A 21,902-nucleotide genomic window follows, 5' to 3' on the forward strand; every position below is an offset into this window, starting at 1 on the left:
GGTTAAGGATCTCAGTCGGATATGTTCACGTCACGCAGCCATCTCAGGGCACAGATCTAAAGGCTAACGCCCATTCAAGCATTACTTCGAGAACAAAGGCAACGTGGCACTACGTCATTGGACAACAAATGTCACGTGACGTTGCAATTTAGTAACCAGACTAACAGAAGTTATAGGGCCTAAAATCCACACCAATAGTTATTACACAAATGGCTGAGCTTTATGACTCAGGATAAACTGTTATTTTATTGAAGCATCTACAATAGAAGCAAGTGAAGTTTAACCAAACTGTCATATGGCTCGACAAAAGTCTTACTAGTAATAGTGCTACATTTTTATTGGTGAGCCAGACAGATATCTTACAAAGATTGCAACATTTCATCATCAGGTACAATATAAATTGAAGTACAATTGTTACATTTGAATCCAAAAATATACTTTGTTACAATGTATATGATATGGTTACATTTGAATCCAAAAATATACTTTGTTACAATGTATATGATATGGCGACAATCTGCTAAGATAATGGTGGAGCAGACGATAATTTGTTTCAACTGGCTTTTATTGTAATTGATCAGCATACAGATAGACAAAAAACAAGTACTATAATCTTCAATCCGTGACAGGTTGCGTCCAACCCTTGGGGGGGGGGGGCAATGCAATATAAGCCATATCCGCTTTCCGCTTTCCGCTTATGTAGTATGTCAGTAGCAGAAGGTTTAGACGCAATCTGTCACGGATTACTTTCCCAGATATTTCATGAATACCTTAACTAATTTACACATGACTGCATATTTTAACCAAGAAATGGTGCTTATACCTCTGAAGTTAGACCAATGAGAACCATTTGTTTACATTACATACCAGGAGATCATTTTTGGCAGTACACAATAATGTAGATGAAAGTGACATTTAAAGGGTCCTTGAGATAATATCTGTTTTAGACTGGGGTCACATTCAACTTACTGGAGCATATTGCTACTACCTGTCACTCCACATTTAGACAAAATGTATATAAAAGAAATGCAATAACGATGAATTAGTTGGTATGCAAAAACACTCTAGACATGTGTTTTACCGTCTGCATCTGAATAGATATATTAATTGATAATTGAATACAACGGTTTCTCTGTTTTCCACAATGTCATGAATATTTACCAGTGACGTCATTATGCGATCAAAAGGTAACTCCCAGGTGACAACACGGGTCCAGTACACGGTAGAGACTACGTGAATACACCGGACAAAGTTTAAATGTCAAGTTTCTCTGAAAAACATGTGTAATATAAATGAAACGAACTCTTATAAACTCAATCATTAACTAAAGACCCATTTCATATGAACTTGTGTTTACTCCTCATAATGTTGTCTCCCTTTAACACTAAAATACATCAGCAATCGAAACTAGAATATTTAGCCTTATGAACGAAAGAAGCGAAATTCAATTAAACACACACAATACAAGAGTTTTTAAACCTCCACACTAGCTGCAACTGGGGCGTTTTTTAAAATCAAATAACAAAAAACATATCCACTAAAATTAGTTAATTAGTTATATAAAGGCATTACATTTGTTAATTAGTGGTGAATATTATCTGTAGGTAGTGTAGTGGCAAGTTTAAATCTTTAGCGAAAGCTTGGTTTTAAATCTGTCACCATGTTAAAACTGTATACATGTACTAGTTTTCACGAGCATCACTTATCGATCAGACAACCGCAATATATATCCAATGAAAACTGTTGAAATATAATAATTTTTAGAAACTATACATATTAACAATTGTTGATATTATCCACAAGTAGTACAGAGATAGGATGAAATCATGATCGCCGTTGACGGTGCTGATTTTTGGGTGCGGACACAAATATCAATTTGATTTGATTTATCGTGTATACAGTACAAAAAAACACTACATTATCCACAGGTAATGCGATACTCTTCACAATGTACGATTACGAGTAAGTTGAACCTAAGGGAAAAACCTTAAAATACTAGTAGTCACTGATGCCAGAAATAACGTGTCTCTTAAAGTTCAAAGGTCGTTATATTTCTAGAGAGTTAAAGTTTTGTGTTTCCTGGAAAGCGTTGAATGAGTCTGATTCGGTAGTGGTGATTACAGCTGTGTTCGTGACTCATATATAAACTGCACAATTGAAATGGTCACCGCAACTTTGATAGTGTACGCATGACCAACGATAGACTCCTGGGATTGTAGTTGTGTGGACAGACTGACTCTGTATGCATCAACTCAATCTGATGCTTTTATACCTTGTATACAGATGATTGTGTATATATGATTAGTTTCTCAATGTTCTTTTAATGGTACGTGTCATTCATTCCAAACAATATATGGTTTACGAACAGATGTACAGGAGTTATTAAAAGTGCAATATAAAGTATGCTTGACAGAAAATGGGGTAAATTGGTGAATTACCAAATTGTCTCGTTTGAATTGTCTCATAATGTACTTTCCCGAGTTTTTTGACCACAAAACCCCTTTTATAGATGTAATTTCAAGATACTAATACAAAATGATGTAATGGTTAACTTTAGTACGAATACGACACACTCCATCTATTAAAAATGTTGTTCTAATCATTTACCTTGCAGTTATTATGAAATTATGTAGTGGATATTAAATTTGCTGCAGGGTATACATATACAATGTTGACATGCGATTCGCATATCAAGGAAACCATACGAATTTAAATCATAGGTATGCGACGTCATTAAATGAGAGCTAACATGATACGTGACAGAATGGGTAGCGATAGTTGCCACGAAGGGCCAATAGAAGCCAGTTCATTTGAAACAAATTGTCGTCTGGCTCAACAAAAACGTAGCAACGCTGCTACATTTTATTGTCATGCTTAGCAAATGTTATATTAACATCGTCACATCTTATTGTTGGGCATGACAAAAATTAGAGTTCATTTGTTATATTATAATCCATTGACATGTCTGAAAAATTGTACATTTTTACAACGTACTCGTATGTTTTTTCAATCATCTGCTAAGATAAAGGTAGCTCACAAAAAGAAAATATAGCTATGTCAGTAGGATTGTTGTCACACAAGAGGATAATAATGAGATTTTTGTCTACCCTGCCGATAAAATGTATCAATGTTAGTAAGATTTTTGTCTAGCCAGATGATAAAATGTATCAATGTTAGTAAGATTTTTGTCTAGACAGACGATATATAAAATGTAGCACTGTTAGTAAGATTGTTGTCCACCATGACGATAAAATGTAGCAATGTTAGGAGTATTTTTGTCTACCCAGATGATACAACTTGATGTAGCAATGTTAGTTAGTAAGATTTTTATCTATCCAGATGATAAAATATAGCATTGTTAGCAAGATTGTTGTTGAGCGATAAAGTAAAATGTAGCAATGTGATTAGATTTGTCGAACAAGACCATAAAATGTAGCAATGTTAGTAAGACTTTTGTTGAGCGAGACGATAAAAATAACTTATAACGAACAAGATAAACTTGATGTTTCGCTGAAATCGCAACTAATTGCAGGGATGTAAAATCATGAAATGACTCTCCAGAACCCATAGTTAATGAAAATATACCTTTATTTTCCGGAGCGACGTTCCCCTTTAAAAATGACTGGAAGGATTACGTCATAACTCATCATATTTAGGAATGCGCGATTTGAATTTTCGAAAGCAGTGATGATCAACCAGACATCAATTATTTGATGAAACGCAGCCCTGTCAATGTTAAAATATGAATTATGTTTTTATAAAAAAAATCATAAAAAATAGCTTGCATGTCGAGGTTATTACCCGATATCACCTCTCACCTAGACATATTAGATGAAAAAATATTCAGACTGCATATTCCCTTGACTGTTTAAATATTTGAGTTTGATCACATCTTTACAACAAATATTCGTAGGAATTTCTAATATTATATCGTAAGCTCGTAAAGAATAACTACCCGAATTTCCGGCATTTGATAGATGTATAGGGAAACTTTTCTGCAAATTATATGCAAATTTATGCCAATAGTTGACGCGGGAGAGTGTCTGACACTGATCAGTAGATGTATACTTGGCAATAGAAAATATAAAAACAATGATCGCATTCCTGGGATTTCGTACATTTTAAGGGCATGTCTCTATTGATTTTGAAATGTTGTATAGTCTAGAGACTTTGGTTCGACAAACTGGCTCTAGCGAGCGATATTATCAATCGAGATAGCCAAGTCTCTGGGCTAGACTGGTCCCAACGATCTAAATGTCTTACTTTAAGGTCAGGTGTGGTCAGTGCACTGTCAAAGTAGACATATATACCGCAGTATGAGGTCATTACCCGATATCACTTCTTTAATTCATCCGATCGTAACACCATAAAGTGTGTCATTTCCTCGACGACAAGTACTACGTAGTGGCAGTGGCACAATCAGTGATAACATATATTTTCTTTCGAAGTAAGAGGTGATGCTGGTTATTAACCAATTTATTATAGACCCAAACCAGGGAATTCATAGATAATAGACGTGGAACTGAAAAGAATGAGACTTTCACATAGATCTCATAACATTTGTTGAGTAGTAACGTAACATTACTGTCGTAATTGAGCATCGTCGTAAACCACGGGCCTCTTTACGGCACCATCTAAGACGTGCTTCACATTTCGTTGCGTTATTTAGCAGAAATAAGAGCTCTGGCTTGCGAGAACGTGATTCAGTCGAAGATACAACTAGATAAGTTTACTTCAAAGATTGTTAAGTTTTGCAGCTGGGTTATCCCCCCCCCCCCCAAGTTCAATGTAAACATTCGCACAGATTGCTGAAGTGACGGGTGAGTGTACCATGGAATATCACAAGTGATATCGAGTACCGCCAGTGACGTTTCAAGTATGAAAGTAAAGATGGATCAGTGCAAGTAACCCTCTATTGAAGTATCAAATATAGAGTACCGCCAATGACGTATGAAATATAGAGTACCGCCAATGACGTATCAAATGTAGAGTACCGCCAATGACGTGTCAAATACAGAGTACTGGCAATGACGTATCAAATACAGAGTACCGCCAGGGACGTACATATATGGAGAGCCGCCAGGGGGAAAAAAGAATATCAATATTAAATCTCACTAGTGACGTGTCAAATATTGAGTACCACTAGTGACGTATCACATATTGGTGAAATACGCACGCCAATGACACTAATTAAAATGTATAAGTACATTTTCATATCAAAACTACCCTCAACAAAATTCTTGCAAGGTTTTAGACTAATTACCTTTAAAATGACGAGCACTGTATAGTTTCCTTTAGCGATAGTTTTAAGATGTATCCTTCAAAAGTCAGACCGCAATATCAAAAGGCGGCATTTCATTTCATGTCTGCGTTCAGAACCACAGAAATCTGGCTTAGGAACCATTCTAGCGAAAGAACATTACTTGCTAGGTAAATTGAAAAAAAAAGTTTAATATCGGCACCCTTTACGTGATATGCTACTTAGTGTGTTGTAAGCATACAGAGAAATGACCGAAAGTCCGGCTTTCTGAGATCTAAACCAATTGCAACTTAAGGGACCTTAGAGCTAAGCTTGAACGTGGTGATGAATACGTATACCCAACCGAGTATTAATGAACTCTGTAAAGCTTCCCATTTATGTAATTCACTTTTATTAGCGGTGATGTAGGAAAGAAAACTTAGTTAAACTGAAATATATAGTTTTTTAATGTCAGGAAAAAGGAACCCATCTCCCTGGGGCAGCTCCCAAGCGACTGAAATAAAAACACAGGACAACACCATCTGGAATAGTAAAATAAGTGTGTACGATACAGGAATATCAAACCAACCAGGATAGCGTACATTAATCTAGCAAATCCGAATTCATGTGGTCATGTGAACTTTGCCACAGTTCTTTTTAAAAACGACTCAAAGTCGTATATAAGTACATAATTTGTATAATATAATTTGTAGTAGAACATTTAATGTTTCCAAGTACATAGCAACGATAATTTTTACATAGGTAATATGAGAATACCGATTTGTTTTCACAAATAGAAATTTTGAGCAGTTTTAAATTTCTACTGCAAGGTATCGTGTAGACAGGTATGTCTGACTTAACAAGGTTCATGATACTCATAGCTATTTTGTACTGTTAGGAAATTCTAAATAAACGAAGGATATACTTTTTTCTTCAAAAAATAGAATTATTCATATATATATGCAAGCATATAACACGATATTCACCGTGTACAACTACTATTGCATTATCGTATATTGAATTAAACATTTAGTAATTGATTTAACATAAATGATTGTAGGCAAAACACTTGAATGCATGTATGTATGTACATTTGTTAAAACCATATACCTATCAGCTATTCAGTCAGTCAGTCAGTCAGTCAGTCAGTCAGTCAGTCATTAATTCATTCGTACGTTCGCTTGGTCAATCCAATCCATCCATCCACGTATCCATCCATCCATCCATCCATCTATCTATTCCTCCCTTCCTCCATCTCTCCCTCCCTCTGTTCATCCATCCATCCATCCATCCATTCATCTAGCCATCCATCCATCATTACATGTTGTCTGTCCAAGAGCAATATTGAGTTGATATACGTGAATCGTAATGACAGACTATACCATATATTAATCTTTCATGACGACGTGCACTATTTACTTTTGCATTCATAAATTGTCTTGACCGTGTTGTTGGTTGATTTATAGCTAGTCTTAACCGGTTCGTGTTTTTACGTGTATTTCACAGTCCATATATAAATACAGATAAACACAAGCCAGCTAGGTAACAATACTATATATGGCATGATGACATCATTGTTCCATCTGAGCAAGACTGAGAGTAAGATCTTATCTTTGCGTACTAAATGTCCCGTAAGAACCCATCATATATTTACTCATTCAGCCGCAATAGACTTTTCACACTAGAAATGTAATTTTCTCGACTGCGACATTAAAATGTTGTCAAAAATGACATCAAAGTTAGATAATTGGGTAATATATTGTTTAGATTACCCTCGCTTGCTGACGTAATTAATTCTTAATCGTTCTACGTTTGGATTTCTTCCAGCATAAGCTTGTTCGTTGTATTACAACTTTTCTCGCACAACACAGTGGTAAGTCTCATGTAAAGTGATATGTCATTTAATGTCACAGCAAGCTCGTGATAAATGTCCTGTAAAGGCTAGTTTCTATAACATGACTGCAAATTGTGTCTACATTTTAATTTGCCTCATTTCTAAATGTAAAACAAAGTCGTTTGTTTAGAGTTTAACTTCCTTGTGGTATAGCATCATAAATTCAATGTACTCGCGATAGTATTTTACAACATGCTAGAGGATCAAAATAGAGCACGGAGATCGACTTATTCTCATGCGCTATTGTGCGAGAAATTCTGATGTTTGAGCGAAGACGTTTACGGTCTAACTATCCATCGAATTTGTACTTGTCATGCGAGAACGGTTGTGTATGGAAATAAGAGAAGTCATGCAGCTCGAACGATATGAAAACGACGGAGATGTATGTATGAGCATCGAGCTGAACAAACTGTCATACGCGTAAGTCATACGTCATCATATGAAAAGTAGTGGAATTTGATTTATATCGTCTAAATTTGTAAATTAGATTGCCATAAACGTAAATAGGTATGGCCTGCTAAGTTGTTAATCGAACCCATTAACGATCCACATTAGGCCAAAAAATGTTGTTAGGAAAGCTAAAAACAAATAACTTATACAGTCATAGGTGATACATTACTTAGACAGGTCATTTGGACAAGATAATGTAATTTCCATAATAACGGTCACTCTAGAATGATATTACAGTTAGCTGAATCTACTAGTACTCAGTGTGCGACTATCATACCTTATAGTAATCAGAAGTGTTAGTTAATAATATTCATTTGACAAAATGTAACGTTTGGCCAACGAAATTAGAAATAAATTGAAAAAGTCCCACTGCTCCCAAGATGTCTATATCACTTGTCCATTTCAAATTAGCCTTTGTAAGTTAGGTGCTTTTCAAATTGACAACTATATGATTGTGATTAACCCTGTATTTAAAACATCTTACGCTTTGACGAAAATCATTATAATTTCGACTTTACTTTCTACTTTGAGGCATTTGCTGTCAAAACATTCTCCGACTGCGGACAAATTGAGTTAATTTTGTTTTGAAACTACCAGCTAATTTCTTAATGGGCGAAGCGTTCAATCTTCAGTTATACTCGGAGAGTCTGTCTGTAGCATTAGTCGCTCCTTGTATAAAACGCTATAATGTTGTTTATCGAGCGTAATAACAGTGTTTCAATTTGTAGCAGTTCACAATTTTAAAAATGTGATTAATACCAGTTTGGTTTATCAAGAATTCCATATACATCATTGAAGAGACTGACATGGTTTTTATGTGTGTAGCACATCCTCACATGGCAAACATGCCATTTCCTGTAACATATACTGACCAATCAGCAAGGTCCTTTTATAACAGCCACATTTAAAAAGTAATCCGTAAACATCCACAGCAAATGGACACAACTATCCATTAATTGGAAGCCCATGTAGCGAATCAGTGCATTGAGACAATGCACCATTTATCAGATAAGCCATGCCCGGGGGTGCTGCAGACACGAAATTAAAGTGACTCAGTGTTTTGAAGAATTTGTATACGATTAAATTGAAATTTAAAAACCCCTGATACTTTCAGAGGATCAATTACGGAGGCAGCTGCACATATCTCAGAACACATCTTTGAGCGATCCTCTTTCCCTATAGCCTTTTTAACTCCAGAACTGATTTTAATGTTACTGAAAACGTTAAAAGAAAACAATATAGACACAAAAGTATAACATTAAACGTATAAAATTTGCGATCGTGTAGTTGTAAATGTAATAGATATTCATGTATGTATTTGTATAGAAAGGCGTCTTTTGCCATTCGCACGAGTCAATAAAGTTTGAAACTTTAAAATGTCACAACACATATGCAAATAACTTACATTAACCACATTACACGTATCAGAATACTTGGTGTCCTGTTGACATTTCTCCCTATATATGTTTGGAGGCTTTATTTTAATACAAATAGTGATATGATATGATATTCAACCACGTGTAACGTCTAACATGTTACATGTGTACTCACGATGTCTTCCTTGGTATCACTATTGAACAGAGCCATCATCTTACATAAACTCGACGCAAACACACGGAGACAAGAACTGTATCAAAAAATGTTTTTATATGACCATAATGAAGTTAACTTATTAAATGTTCAATAATAATGATGATGATATGAGAATGTAAAGACACTTTAATAATGTCATTGATACAGTGTACATATTGTGTGTGTGTGTGTGTGCGTGTGTGTGTGTGTGTGTGTGTGTGTGTGTGTGCGTGTGTGTGTGCGCGTGTGTGTATGTATGTGCGTGTGTGGGTATGTGCGTACACGCGTGTACGTCGCGCATTTATGAAAAACTTTTGAACATTTAATTTTTAATGGAGGACATAGCACGTCCAACAGACAAGGGGAGGGTGCCATTATCAAGAAATTGGTTTTCAATACTCAGAGGCTATACCTAGTTAAAATGACCATCGCTTATCATCTGAAAAATATTACCATCACAAATACCAATATGATATTACGTTGTTAATAACTCCATATTCAGTGTAGTTAACCCTCGTGTACGGGCAAGTTCACGACATATGTGTTATGTTGTATCTTTGCAAAGGCTTTCGACGACTGCAGATTTACAGACAGCACAATAAATACTGATGATCTGTAACTCCTAATCCATCTTTGTCCGGAATGCAAAACTCTCAATGTAAAATGTTAGTGAACAGTTTGCAAAGCATATCCTTCACTTGTGTTAAAGGGGTACAGTCTGTAACTTTTTGTGTCTGGTAAAATGTGTTTGATATTTAAGCATACTGGTGTCATTCCAACAATTAAACACTTAATTGTGCCAAATTACTTGTGTCATCAACAGGAATGTATATATGATATAAAAATAACATCGTGAGATAATCAATTGGTTATCAATCAAATCGGAAAACCCAAGCAAATAACATTGGTTGTCTCGTTACTCACCTCTTGGGTAATGCGTCGACACATATATTCTCTGAATACGTTTAACCGTGAATTTTCGTACACTGAGTTGAAATAAATGCCCCACGCGGACAAGAGAAACAAAAATCTTGTTCCTACCCTGGCCCTTTTTGAAATAATAGAAAATTTGGGGCCATCGCATTGTTTGAATCAACAACCTTTTATTTTCCCATATAATTAACACAGTATTCGGAGGCCATATTGGATTCTAAAATGGCTAATTATTTGTATAATTTCGACCTCTGTATATTTCAAAAATTTGTACGACTTTTAATTTTTTTTCTTTATTCTAGTTGTCTAAGAGAACACGTTAAAAGTAACAGCAAAAGTGTAAGATTTTTATATCCAGCACCTACTACATTGTGCCGAAAATAAGGCCCTTAGTGACCGACCATGCGGCTTTAAAACATAGGGTTATTTCTGAATTCTGGCTTGTCAAACGACTGCTTGATAAATTAACAATACAGAGGGCAATCGACATATCTTTCTAGCATAGTATGATAAATGGTGGTAGTTAGCGTGTAGGAATAGCTATTCAAATGAGATGTTATAATGGTATTTCTGTTAACATATGTGGCTGGCAATTTGTTGACCTTTAAGCTGAAGTAGACATCATTCCAGATCAGAAACTTTTTAAAGGTAAAAAAAGGAAACAACTTACTGACCCGTCCCTTCAGTGAAATTGTTCTCGGTACAAAGACACATAGAGCGATATACGGCAATATTTATTCATTTGGCGCGCTTATGTTACCACGGGTCACCATATATTCCATGCCCCTAGCATTTGGGGACACGAGGTAATTGAGTTGTTTATTATCATTCTATTCAGTTGACTCTTCACTGTCTTCATCATACAACGGCTTACATTTCTATTTCTATTTGTATACGCATCTTACAGATTGCACTACTAAATACAGTATTCAGGGCAGGCAGTGGGATGAAAAAAATGCAGCACTGAAAAAGTCGGCTGCGTTCAAAAGCGCAAGAGCTGATATCGAGTTTGTCACGTGACCACGGCATCCCATCTGACACTTTATTAAAGTGAATGGTGTCTATAGATGCGCACACAGTATTATATTAGTCACGCTAACTTTAGGACAGCGTGACTTCTTCGCGAACAACACTTTAGCATCACCTTTTAAAAGTCTGCCTTGTACCCGAGACTGCTTCTTCACTCTCCGCGCACTCCTGCTGTTAACACCGATGGGTAAGGGTCCTGTCTCATTTAATGCGAATTCACCTTCACGTGTCCTACATACGGAGTCATAGCGGACATTCAGCTGATCGCATCGTACACTCGAAGTTTTCATTCGCTTAAAACCTCGCTGGACTTTGTCATCATACTCAACACTGAGGGTAGCTAACGTTCCACAGCATATCGGACTTGAGCTAATACGTTCATCAGAGAGGATGAGTCTAATTTTTTACAGCGTTGTCATGGTGTTTATGGCTTCTCATATGAGTTTGACACAACACGTATGTCCAGAAAACGAGGTATATGATGTAAAAGGGAGGAGATGCATCAGTTGTGAAATGTGTAAAGAATTTCCTACCATGGACATATGTCTCAACTGCACCAAACGTGTAAACAAGAGGGGTACGTACTCAAATTTCATTTATCCACAACCATGTCTTATTAACAAGGAGATATCATTGTACACGTTATATTACCTTATTGCTTTGTCATGATGAAAAGCAGTTATTTAATGACATTTCTCGGATATCTCGCTCCATTGATTCTTTAGTAATAGAGATATTAGATATTTGAAAAGTGATCACGACGACTATAGCAACATCAAAGCAAGTTTTACCTCGCTCATCTTTTATTCATATGCAAATACATAAGAAAATACACCAGGCGCTCACTTTATTCCCGCAAACATACATATATATATACACACACACACACACACACACACACTCACTGACTGACACACACACACACACACACACACACACACAGACAGTCAGTCAGTCAGTCAGTCAGTCATTCATTCAGACAAACACATATGCATACAGACAGACAGACAGACAGACAGACAGACAGACAGTCAGTCAGTCAGACATGAATTCACATACATACATATACACACATACATACATACATACATACATACATACATACATACACACACACATACATACATACATACATACATACATACATACATACGTATAACAAAGAGACGGGCAGAGCGATTTCTATATACATCCTCCAACTTTCAATGATAGACATAATTGTAAATATTTAGCCCTTCAAACGGAGATCCGAACAAGCTTGTTTATACTAATTTCGAGGGAAGAACAGACAACGTATCCGGTTTGAAATATTTATGTCGCTACTTTCTTCCAAGAAGGCTACAATTCAATTACGAGGCCTGGGGAGTTAGTTCAAACGGGCCATATAAGAAATATAGCGATCAACAATTGTAGCAATGAAACATCAATTTGTGCATATTCCCCAAGAGAAGAAAGTGATGATTTTCCTGCTGCAGATCAATCATAGAGTGTTTTAGGTTTGGTGTCAGATGAAGTGATTGTAATTAGTCATACCAGATATGCAGTCTGGGTTGTAAACTATGCACGATAGATGTATGTACACCGAATATTTTGTTAACGTGTTCTAACAATTCACTATAGCTTGTAGTGTTGGGAATGAGAGAGGTGGCCTTGAATATTGGCTGGTTTGCTTTGACATATTGCATTAGTTCACAATCCTATATTGGCAAATCCCATCTAATCAACGTAACGGATGTAAAGCATTTGTAAGCGAAAGATTGCTGAAGCCTTAAGTGGATTTCCCCAAATTTACAGTGAATCGATTTCACCGAGGTAACGTTCGGGAAAGATAACCTGAATTGATGCAAATTAAAGAGTGACCGCGTAGACAAGTTTATTCAATTTATAGGTGCTTGATTGATGTAGTTTTTTTGCTAATCTGCGATTTCGTTAAATTTGATTGTGATTATGCAATGGGGGAAAGCACCGCTGACTGTAGGCCTAATGGGTATTTATTTTGATGGTGATGATAGACGTGGTGGTGACTTGTAATAATGGATAATGGCGACAACGTCGATGTCCTGACGATGACAAGGGTGATGATATCAAAATAAGATGACAGTGGTGTCGATGATGTTAATGGTAGTTGTGATGGTTGTTTGAACTGTCGATGGTAGTTTCTGTTTGCCTCGTTATGAATATTGAATGAAAGACCATAGGCACATTTTTGGTTGATTAATATATTGTATGACAAAATGATAGAGTTTCATAGCCGCAAGTTTGGGGGCTTTACCACCAAAGTCGCACTCACAGCCTGTGTGCTCTATTAACCGTACAATGTGTTAGTAATCATGATCAAGATGAAAATCATAATTGTAAGTATGGCCATACAACTTTGAGCCCTAGCTATTTTGTCCACTGTATACATCCAACATAAGCAAAAGCAAGAGTTGGCAGTCGTATTTTTAAGATGGTAGTAACATGTAGGCAGTGGCAACAATAACAAATATTGCAAATGTTCACGTACATTAAGATGTGGATGGTGGTAGTGAAAGAGATGATGTAGATTGTTGTGGGAAAAAATCGAACCTAAAGAATGAAATCTAGTAACCTTTTATGTCGTTCCATCTCATTACTTTATCGGCAAATCTTGACGTCACCAAGGAGAAATGTGCATGTGTCGGCTGTGCATTATACTCTGCGATTATCCTTCCGTAAATCTTTCTCCAGGAACACTTGAGAAAATAGCTATTTTGAATCCATATGGTCATCCAAAAGGGGCATATTAATTTATCGTTTAAATGAGCTGAGGGAACGCATGTGGTCTGAGTAAATGTTGGTTTTAGGTTCAAATTACAACGCTTTTGATTTGCAGACAGCTTGCGATACCAATCGTACAAAGAGTGTGGTCACTGTAGGTTTTAATCTCTATATCTCTACATTATAAAATGTGATAAAAAATAAAAATAGTATATGTTCTTCTGCATTGAATTTTACGAGATATTGGTATTCATAACGGTTGAGCAAATCTATTGAGTTTCATGCGACGAGCAAATATATCGTTCAAATTTCAAACATTAAGTGGTCATAACGCTGCAGACACCATGCTTTTATTATGAGCACGAAATAGAAGTCATAGAAATACAATTAAGATTGAAAAGACTATCAAAGCAGTGAACGCTTGTTTACGAAATATCTGGAGACATGGTTGTTTGAAATTCACCAATTTTAATGACTTTCACGTCCTATACTCATCAAATGCACTGCAACAAGCAAGAATTTTCATCCACGCGAAACACATTCTTAATCAAAATTAACTATCAGATAACATATAAAGTGTCTTCTTATTCTTTCATTGTTTTTTTATGCCTGTATATAAATGTGTCTTGGGATGGGGTTATGGATTGGGGAGACATTTTAGCTTCCTCTAGTGAGTGATACTTTATACCTAAATTGTATACATTTATTAAGATTTGCAACTTTTACATTCTTCTACATCCTAAAACGCATACATACAATGCTTTGTCTCTAGTACACATTGCGATGGATCACAGATCATAGCATCTCGGAATATCAAATCAGTGACATCTACTGTACGAGTCGTGAATGTACTAATTCTATCAATAAATGCTGTAAGGCTGTGTTTTTGTAGCCGTAACATTCAATCAAAAATAAATTTTGTTTACGAGTTTTTTTTTAAATTTCTTCAACCTGAAATTGGTATCATCTTTGCTGTACCATTGACCGATCTTTATAATCTCACAATTACATAACCGGTGCAATTTTGCGGTGGAACAAATTATTATATTAATGATCAACAGGCCTAGACATTAAATCGAAGTTGAAACCATACAGAAGAGTTAGAGTACACATCTTATTTACAAGTATGTAATTTAAAATCACCATTTTGTCGTTATAAGGTTTACACAATCGACAACTTGTCAATTACATCCAGCAAGAGATTTGGTCAATTTCTCTTAAAGATGTGCTCATTTGACTATCTTTGAAACATATAGTTAGCGTTGACCCAACGTACCTAAATTTTGACTGGCTTATCTTTTTTTTTATCTATATAAGTATACATTGGTGGCACATATAAGGATAATCTGTACATTGACAGAAATTACTCAAATACATTGACATTGTAAACTCAAGGTGAAATCATTTGGCCTGGCATTCACTCTGTCGGATAGTGCACTAGATAATAACTAGCAAACAACAGAACTTTAAGCGGCTGACTCGAAAAACTAAATACACACAGTATATTTAAAGCGATTGATGAAATCGCGGGAAATACTTTAGTCTTCTTTAGACATTCACTTATCTAACTAGTGTGTGTGCATTTATTAGTTAATCCTTTTAATGCATAAATTGTCAAATTAAAGTAATCTTCAAGTTAGGTATTTGATAAACGTCGTACATAGGATCGGGCAGTTATACAAATATGAACCATAATTTATAGATACCAGTATAATCATTCTCCCTGTCCCAGTTATAAATCAATGATTTATTACACAATGCTATAACTACGTACAGAACGAGACATGGTAGCCTGCTGGACGAGACTGACATACACAATCGACACTTTGTAGACTACTGGACAGGACTGAAATACAAAAACGATACCTGACAGTCTGCTGAACAGGACTGAAATACAATCACCATATTTGGTAGTCTGACGGACAAAGCTTTGTAGTCTCATGGACAGGGCTGAAATACACAAAACGATACCTGGCAGTCTGCTGAACAGGACTGAAATACAATCACCACATTTGGTAGTCTGACGGACAACACTTTATAGTCTCCTGGACAGGGCTGATATACAAAAACGATACCTGGTAGTCTGCTGAACAGGACTGAAATACAGAAACGACACTTTTTAATAGTCTTCTCGCCGGGACTGCACCGCTTACATATTGAACGGCATGAGTTGCTTGAAATAAAAAGATGGATGAGGAGAACTGGTTTAAAAACATCTGTAAGTCAGAGAGGTTAAGGCAGGTCAAACGTAGCAATCGGTAGGAGATCCATACGACCGACGTACAGAAGGACATGATGGGGCCACACCGACTCGACCGATGACGATACATGGGAACTTGAGTAGGATACTATTATATGTTCGGCCAGACGTGACGAGGTTTAATGAACGCGAAACCCTATAGATTGCTTTCAGATGTTAAATGCTGTATGTAATATTTCCTGACAATTGACATCAGATGTATAGCTATGACAATGTAATGGATATAAAGCTATCAATTTGAAAACTATGCAGACTAATTTGAATGTACTTTCAGAGTGTGCACGTCGCACTCCACACGTAAATTGAACCAATTTAACATACTACAGATTCATGAACATTTAGCACACAAGGATGATGATACATTCTCTTAATGAAAAAAAGACGAATCAGTGAGAATCAATAAACCAGTCTCTAGAGCGATCGACCTATCATTGATCGATCGGTCGATCGATCGATCGGTTGGGGATCGGATGATTAGTCAATCAGTCTGCTAGTCAGACAATCAATCAATCAATCAATCAATCAATCAATCAATCAATCAATCAATCAATCAATCAATCAATCAATCAACCAATCAACCAACCAACCAACCAACCAACCAGTTAATAAACTAAAGGATTAACACAATTACGTCCACATATACATATAGATTTGTACATAACGTAACTTTGTCAATAAGCATGTACGTATGTACATATACATGTATGTATAAAGAAACGAATGTCAGCTACGCAGTATTTATCTATCATTCGATTACTTACTCGCAATATATACAAGCCACAAATATTATTACTCAAGGAGCATAACAGAAATATTCTGCCAATAACAAGATTGAATACATACTGAACTGATAATGGGGAATGGATACATCTACGGATTATTTTGTAATATTAACAGCTTTGATTATAAGGCCTATCATATTACACGTCTCTTATATATCGCTGTAGTGGAATGCATAAAATTTAATATTCTCTCAGATATGATTACAATCCGTTTAATTTACAACCCTTAGAGAAATGGTACTTGGTAACAAGAAACCCAGAAATGTTTATTCTATAATAACTGAAACATTGTCCAAATTATCCGAATAATATTTAATTACAGAGAGTGTCTGAAATACTGCAAATTTGTGACACAATATTAGCAGCTGACGTTATTTTCCTCCCTATTAGGGTTAAATTCCTGAATGTACAAAATACCCCGCAGTAAGAAATTGACACCTTACGAATGAATGTGGCGGCAAAAGGTTAGCAACTGTAATGAAATTATTAATAAAGCCAGGATATTAGTAATACTGTGTGGTTATACGTATTACCCAATCATAGTACATTTACAAGGAAATAGCACGTTGTATTTGTCATCTATGGAGCTGTCAGGCAACTTGGAAACTATGAAAAATGAACGCTGAGAAAATTAAGTGAGCTATACGGACCGAATACATTCATTTAATAACAAAATTCCGATTCTAAGTGCATTTATTAATTTGTAATTTGATACTAATTTTTTTCTATATGACATGAATAAATTAAATTTGTAATGCTTATTGTATGTAAACTATGTAGTACATGGTTTTGTATCCACAAGTTTCTATTCACATAATGCAACAGCAAACAATTAGCCGAACACAGGAAACGTGCGCAACCGCCATCTTGGATGATGCATTATGGGAAATATGGTTACATTTATAAATATCAATCAATTCACTTCTGTAAATAATATACTATATTGCATTGCTTGGGACCTCATATAATCTAGTATTGGTTAGCAACACCTATGGACGAATACTTCTTATCTCCAAAGATTGCCCTCTTCGCATGCTCAGCTTGGATAACAAAGTTGGCTGTAGTAATGCATTCGTGGGGTTTAAAAACTGTATACTCGTCACGCACGAATCACACTACGTCAGTGAGCAGAGAACGTATCAAAGCTGTAATAGGTAGAAATTTTTGAAGAACACAATATAAGATCTTTTTGCTTGCATACCAACTGTACAGACAACTATACGGTTGTGTAGGGTCTATGGTCTTACAGATGGTATCGTATACAGGTAATGACATGTTCTTTCTGGGACTGTAATTCAATCAGTGATTGTAACTTAATATAAGGAATGTAAGTTAGTTTACACAATCCAAGAATGTTCTAGAAATACGTACACCACTCATGTCAACTTTGTCAACCTTTGCCTTGGGATTTAAAGCTAAACTGATAGGCATCGTACCCAATAATGGCCCTATTGATAGACCGTGTACTACTCTACAATGGACATTTGAAAGATTGCTACTCTGAGTAATACCACCATTGACGGTCGTTTTTGACGTGAAGATTTGTAAAGCTGTTTACCTGGTATGTTAGTGATTGAAGGAAATCAAAACATTAATTACATCTGTTCTGGGAGATGTGTGACGATATTCACGTGTCTGATTGTCAATGGGATAAAAGAGAAACTTTACAGACACAATATAACCCTGAGGGTCTTTATATATTTCAGAATTGCTAGTTCTAATCATATTTTGGAAGCATTCATGGTTGTAATACCTTGGGATTTTTTTACTACTTGATGACCATTATGTTTGAATCAATGCATCCATTGACGCCAAATGTACCGTGACATCTATGTAAGAGAATATTTTGAAGGTATTCACAGTTCTCTGTATACATAGACAATGGATGTATAGGCGGAAAATGCTAACTTTGAATATTGAAGCTCTCTATCTAAAAGACATATATTTGTACAAAGGCCTTTCATAGTCACTATACCTTGGGGTGTTTTGGTTGAATGTTTACCTTGATGTAAAGAGTTATGTCCCAATCAATGAATTACGTACTATACGTCGGAGGCATAACACAGTTTGTAATTGTAACAAAAGCAATGATCCACTTGTAAACTTGTGAGAATTGTTAGGAGTATTTAAAACACATGTAAAAAAGGAACGAAATGTCATCATTGATGGTATCTATACATTTCCAGTAACAAGATACATGTACATGTATTCAAATAAGTATAATGAAAACGGTAGCATGCTATGATATAGTGTTGTCTCCTAATTACAAGGATTTTCACGTACTGGTAGGTGATACACTTATTCTGGAGATATCACTCTCTGTAACTCCAGCTTTCGATTGCTTGCTATTTATAGAATAGCTATCCTACAATCATTGGCAACACGTTGATCAGAGAATGAATGCTTGAATGAATTTTGTTTCAACATAAAACAAGAGTTACATTTGCAAAGCATGTATATAATAAAAATATATCTCTCTCTCTCAACATGTTTGAGCTTGTTCGTAAACTATACAAGGAACTATGGATGTTATAGTAGGAGGGGCAGTTGCATATTTTCGCTTGTTCGGATCAGGTATACATCTATTCCAAGCAGCCGTACAACCGGCAGATGTTAAATAATGAGTGAGACATGTATTAAAATAATAGTGGTGTCGTATACTACAATCTATCTGTTAATGAAACCTTTCCATTCAATCGATTACGTCAATTATAGGGATATGAATATGATCATTTATTAAAAAAACATGTAACGTTTATTAAAAATAACTACACTGTCAAGTCTATTGAGTGTCAGCTACAGTAACACAGTATTTCCCTGATCTGCAACGACAAATTACTCTCGTCCATGTGTGGCCTAGTTTACCTACTACATCTACAGTTTGTATCCCGGCCTACTAATGAAGCAATGTCTTTCATCAGACTTTATCGGATCATTAGACTACTACTCTTTTCTAATCTTCATCTTCAAATTGATGGATTCTATTTTCTGTCGATCATATTTCTAATGCAGTGAGTGCTTTTAAAATGAAACGTGGATGTAATGAAGACTGTTATGAAAATGAATTATTACCCGCTCCTGGGGGTGTGTAAAATCAAGCTGCACTGTAAAAGGACATCGTGATCGCAGGCCACATAGTGGATGAGGAGTTGCTATGACAACTCGTTTGCGAATAGCGATAAGGATGGCATTGTGCTGTTCTCTTAAGTCGCTAGAGTGATGTCTCTACTGCTTCTCCATTAAGCCATGGAAACGTAGTTTTTCCTCTCCCCCCCCCCCCTTGAGATTTCATCAGATTGATAGGGCCAGTGACATGCTGTATTCGAAAGACACGATCGATGCTTGTTACTGAGTCTCGATGGTTCGTGGCGGGCTTTTAATTTGGATAATTTGTATGCAAGTGACTAATCCCTGTATTTCTAACATACGGATAATTTGTGAAGTGAGTATGAAACCGTGTAACCTGGCTGTCCAGATAATTTGTAACGTAAATCGATTCCCTATATTTAGAAGAGTGTACAAGTCAGCCTGTATCGTACCAGATCTTGGCTTGGGTTCTGTTAACACTCTCTTGCAAATCAGAGACCATGTATAAAGAATATGAAGACCTTCAGTATTGTAAATTTGATGGTTTCATATATTGAAGACATAAACATGCTAGTCGTAATATGTTAGATTATTGGTTATGATTGCTGTTATTGCAGTTTGTACAGCATCCTGTCGCGGGTGTACTGATAATATGCAATTGGTGACGTCACATGTTGTTACGTAGAGTGAGAAATTAGCTTTGGTAGCCTTTTTGAAAACATCAATTACTTAAAAAGTTTTTGACAGCGATGTATGTGATATATGTATGTATGTATGTATGTATGTATGTATGTATGTATGTATGTATGTATGTATGTATGTATGTATGTATGTGTTTGGTATGATATCGATGAGCCTCTCTGTGTGTCTAATTCTTGGTTTCACAGCTCAGTGCTACCATTATAATGAAACATTTCAAAACATACAACAAAAACGTTCTTGAGGCAATGGAAATATAAAAAGGAAAACGATTTACAACGTTTCTGAAACATACTCAGAATAAATCGTGGTAGACAAGAGAAGCTTAAAGTGAAATTAAAAAAAACAAAAAACGGTCATCTTTTTCCTGCGTCGAGAGTACTAAATAAGATTTATGTTTTGGTCTCTGTAGAATAAGATATGAGATGTTAAATTGCGGTGAAATTACTTAATTTATATGGATAATGGGATTGTGACCCTAATTCAGTTTAATATTGCCTTCAAGTTTGAACAAATCACATTAAATGCTCCATTATGTATAGTTGAAAAGACGGTGATTTTTCCATTACAAACCATTCAGGCTCCTGGAATGAGATATAAAGGGAAGCGAATTTCACTTTCATGTTGTAGATTAATATTGACAGAAACGATGACGATTAAAATTAAAGACAATATTTTCCAGATGGGGTTCTTGTTTGTGTGTTTAGTAGTACTTTACTTCCCTGCTTGTTTTGTTAAATTGAAAGTATATATTGAGTATGGAACTAGCATCGGTGAGAATTTAGGCGGAAGTGACGTACATGCCTTGGTTCTGAACTTCCGGTTATGAAGGGTAACACAAACTGTCGGAACATCACTTAATTCCCTTTATCTTTCAATGTTCGATAAGCGTATCATTATCGTGTATAAGCAGTGAGCAAACAGTAAAATTGCATGAAACTTTCCATTAAATCAGGAACACTTTCCTGTAATATAAAACTATGTAGTGCATTTTGTGCATATGCACTTGCTTGTTGATATATGCAGACTGTTAACGTCCTATATCACGGGGGGAAAAACATGCTTCTACGGATGTATCAACAGTTTGAAACACTTATGGTGCTAAAATCAAACTAGGGCTAGCCATCGAGTATTATAATTATTTAAAATTGTTTGCCAACAAGTGTGTAAGCAGGGACTGACAGACTACACTTCCTTGTACAAATACACGCATTGCCC

At 35.8% G+C, this 21,902-nt stretch overlaps 1 protein-coding gene across 1 annotated transcript in view; it reads left to right on the top strand.

Annotated features, from left to right (window-relative positions):
* The first annotated feature begins 11,493 nt into the window (after positions 1–11,493).
* The window catches only part of LOC144432744 (neuronal acetylcholine receptor subunit alpha-10-like), a 78,874-nt gene continuing 68,465 nt past the window's right edge, over positions 11,494–21,902 (top strand). The window contains exon 1 of the mRNA XM_078121015.1: positions 11,494–11,694. Coding sequence (XP_077977141.1) covers positions 11,508–11,694 — 187 coding nt within the window. The 5' untranslated portion in view covers positions 11,494–11,507. The remainder of the gene's footprint in view (positions 11,695–21,902) is intronic.

This window comes from Glandiceps talaboti, chromosome 3 (assembly GCF_964340395.1).
Source record: "Glandiceps talaboti chromosome 3, keGlaTala1.1, whole genome shotgun sequence".
NCBI lineage: Eukaryota > Metazoa > Hemichordata > Enteropneusta > Spengelidae > Glandiceps > Glandiceps talaboti.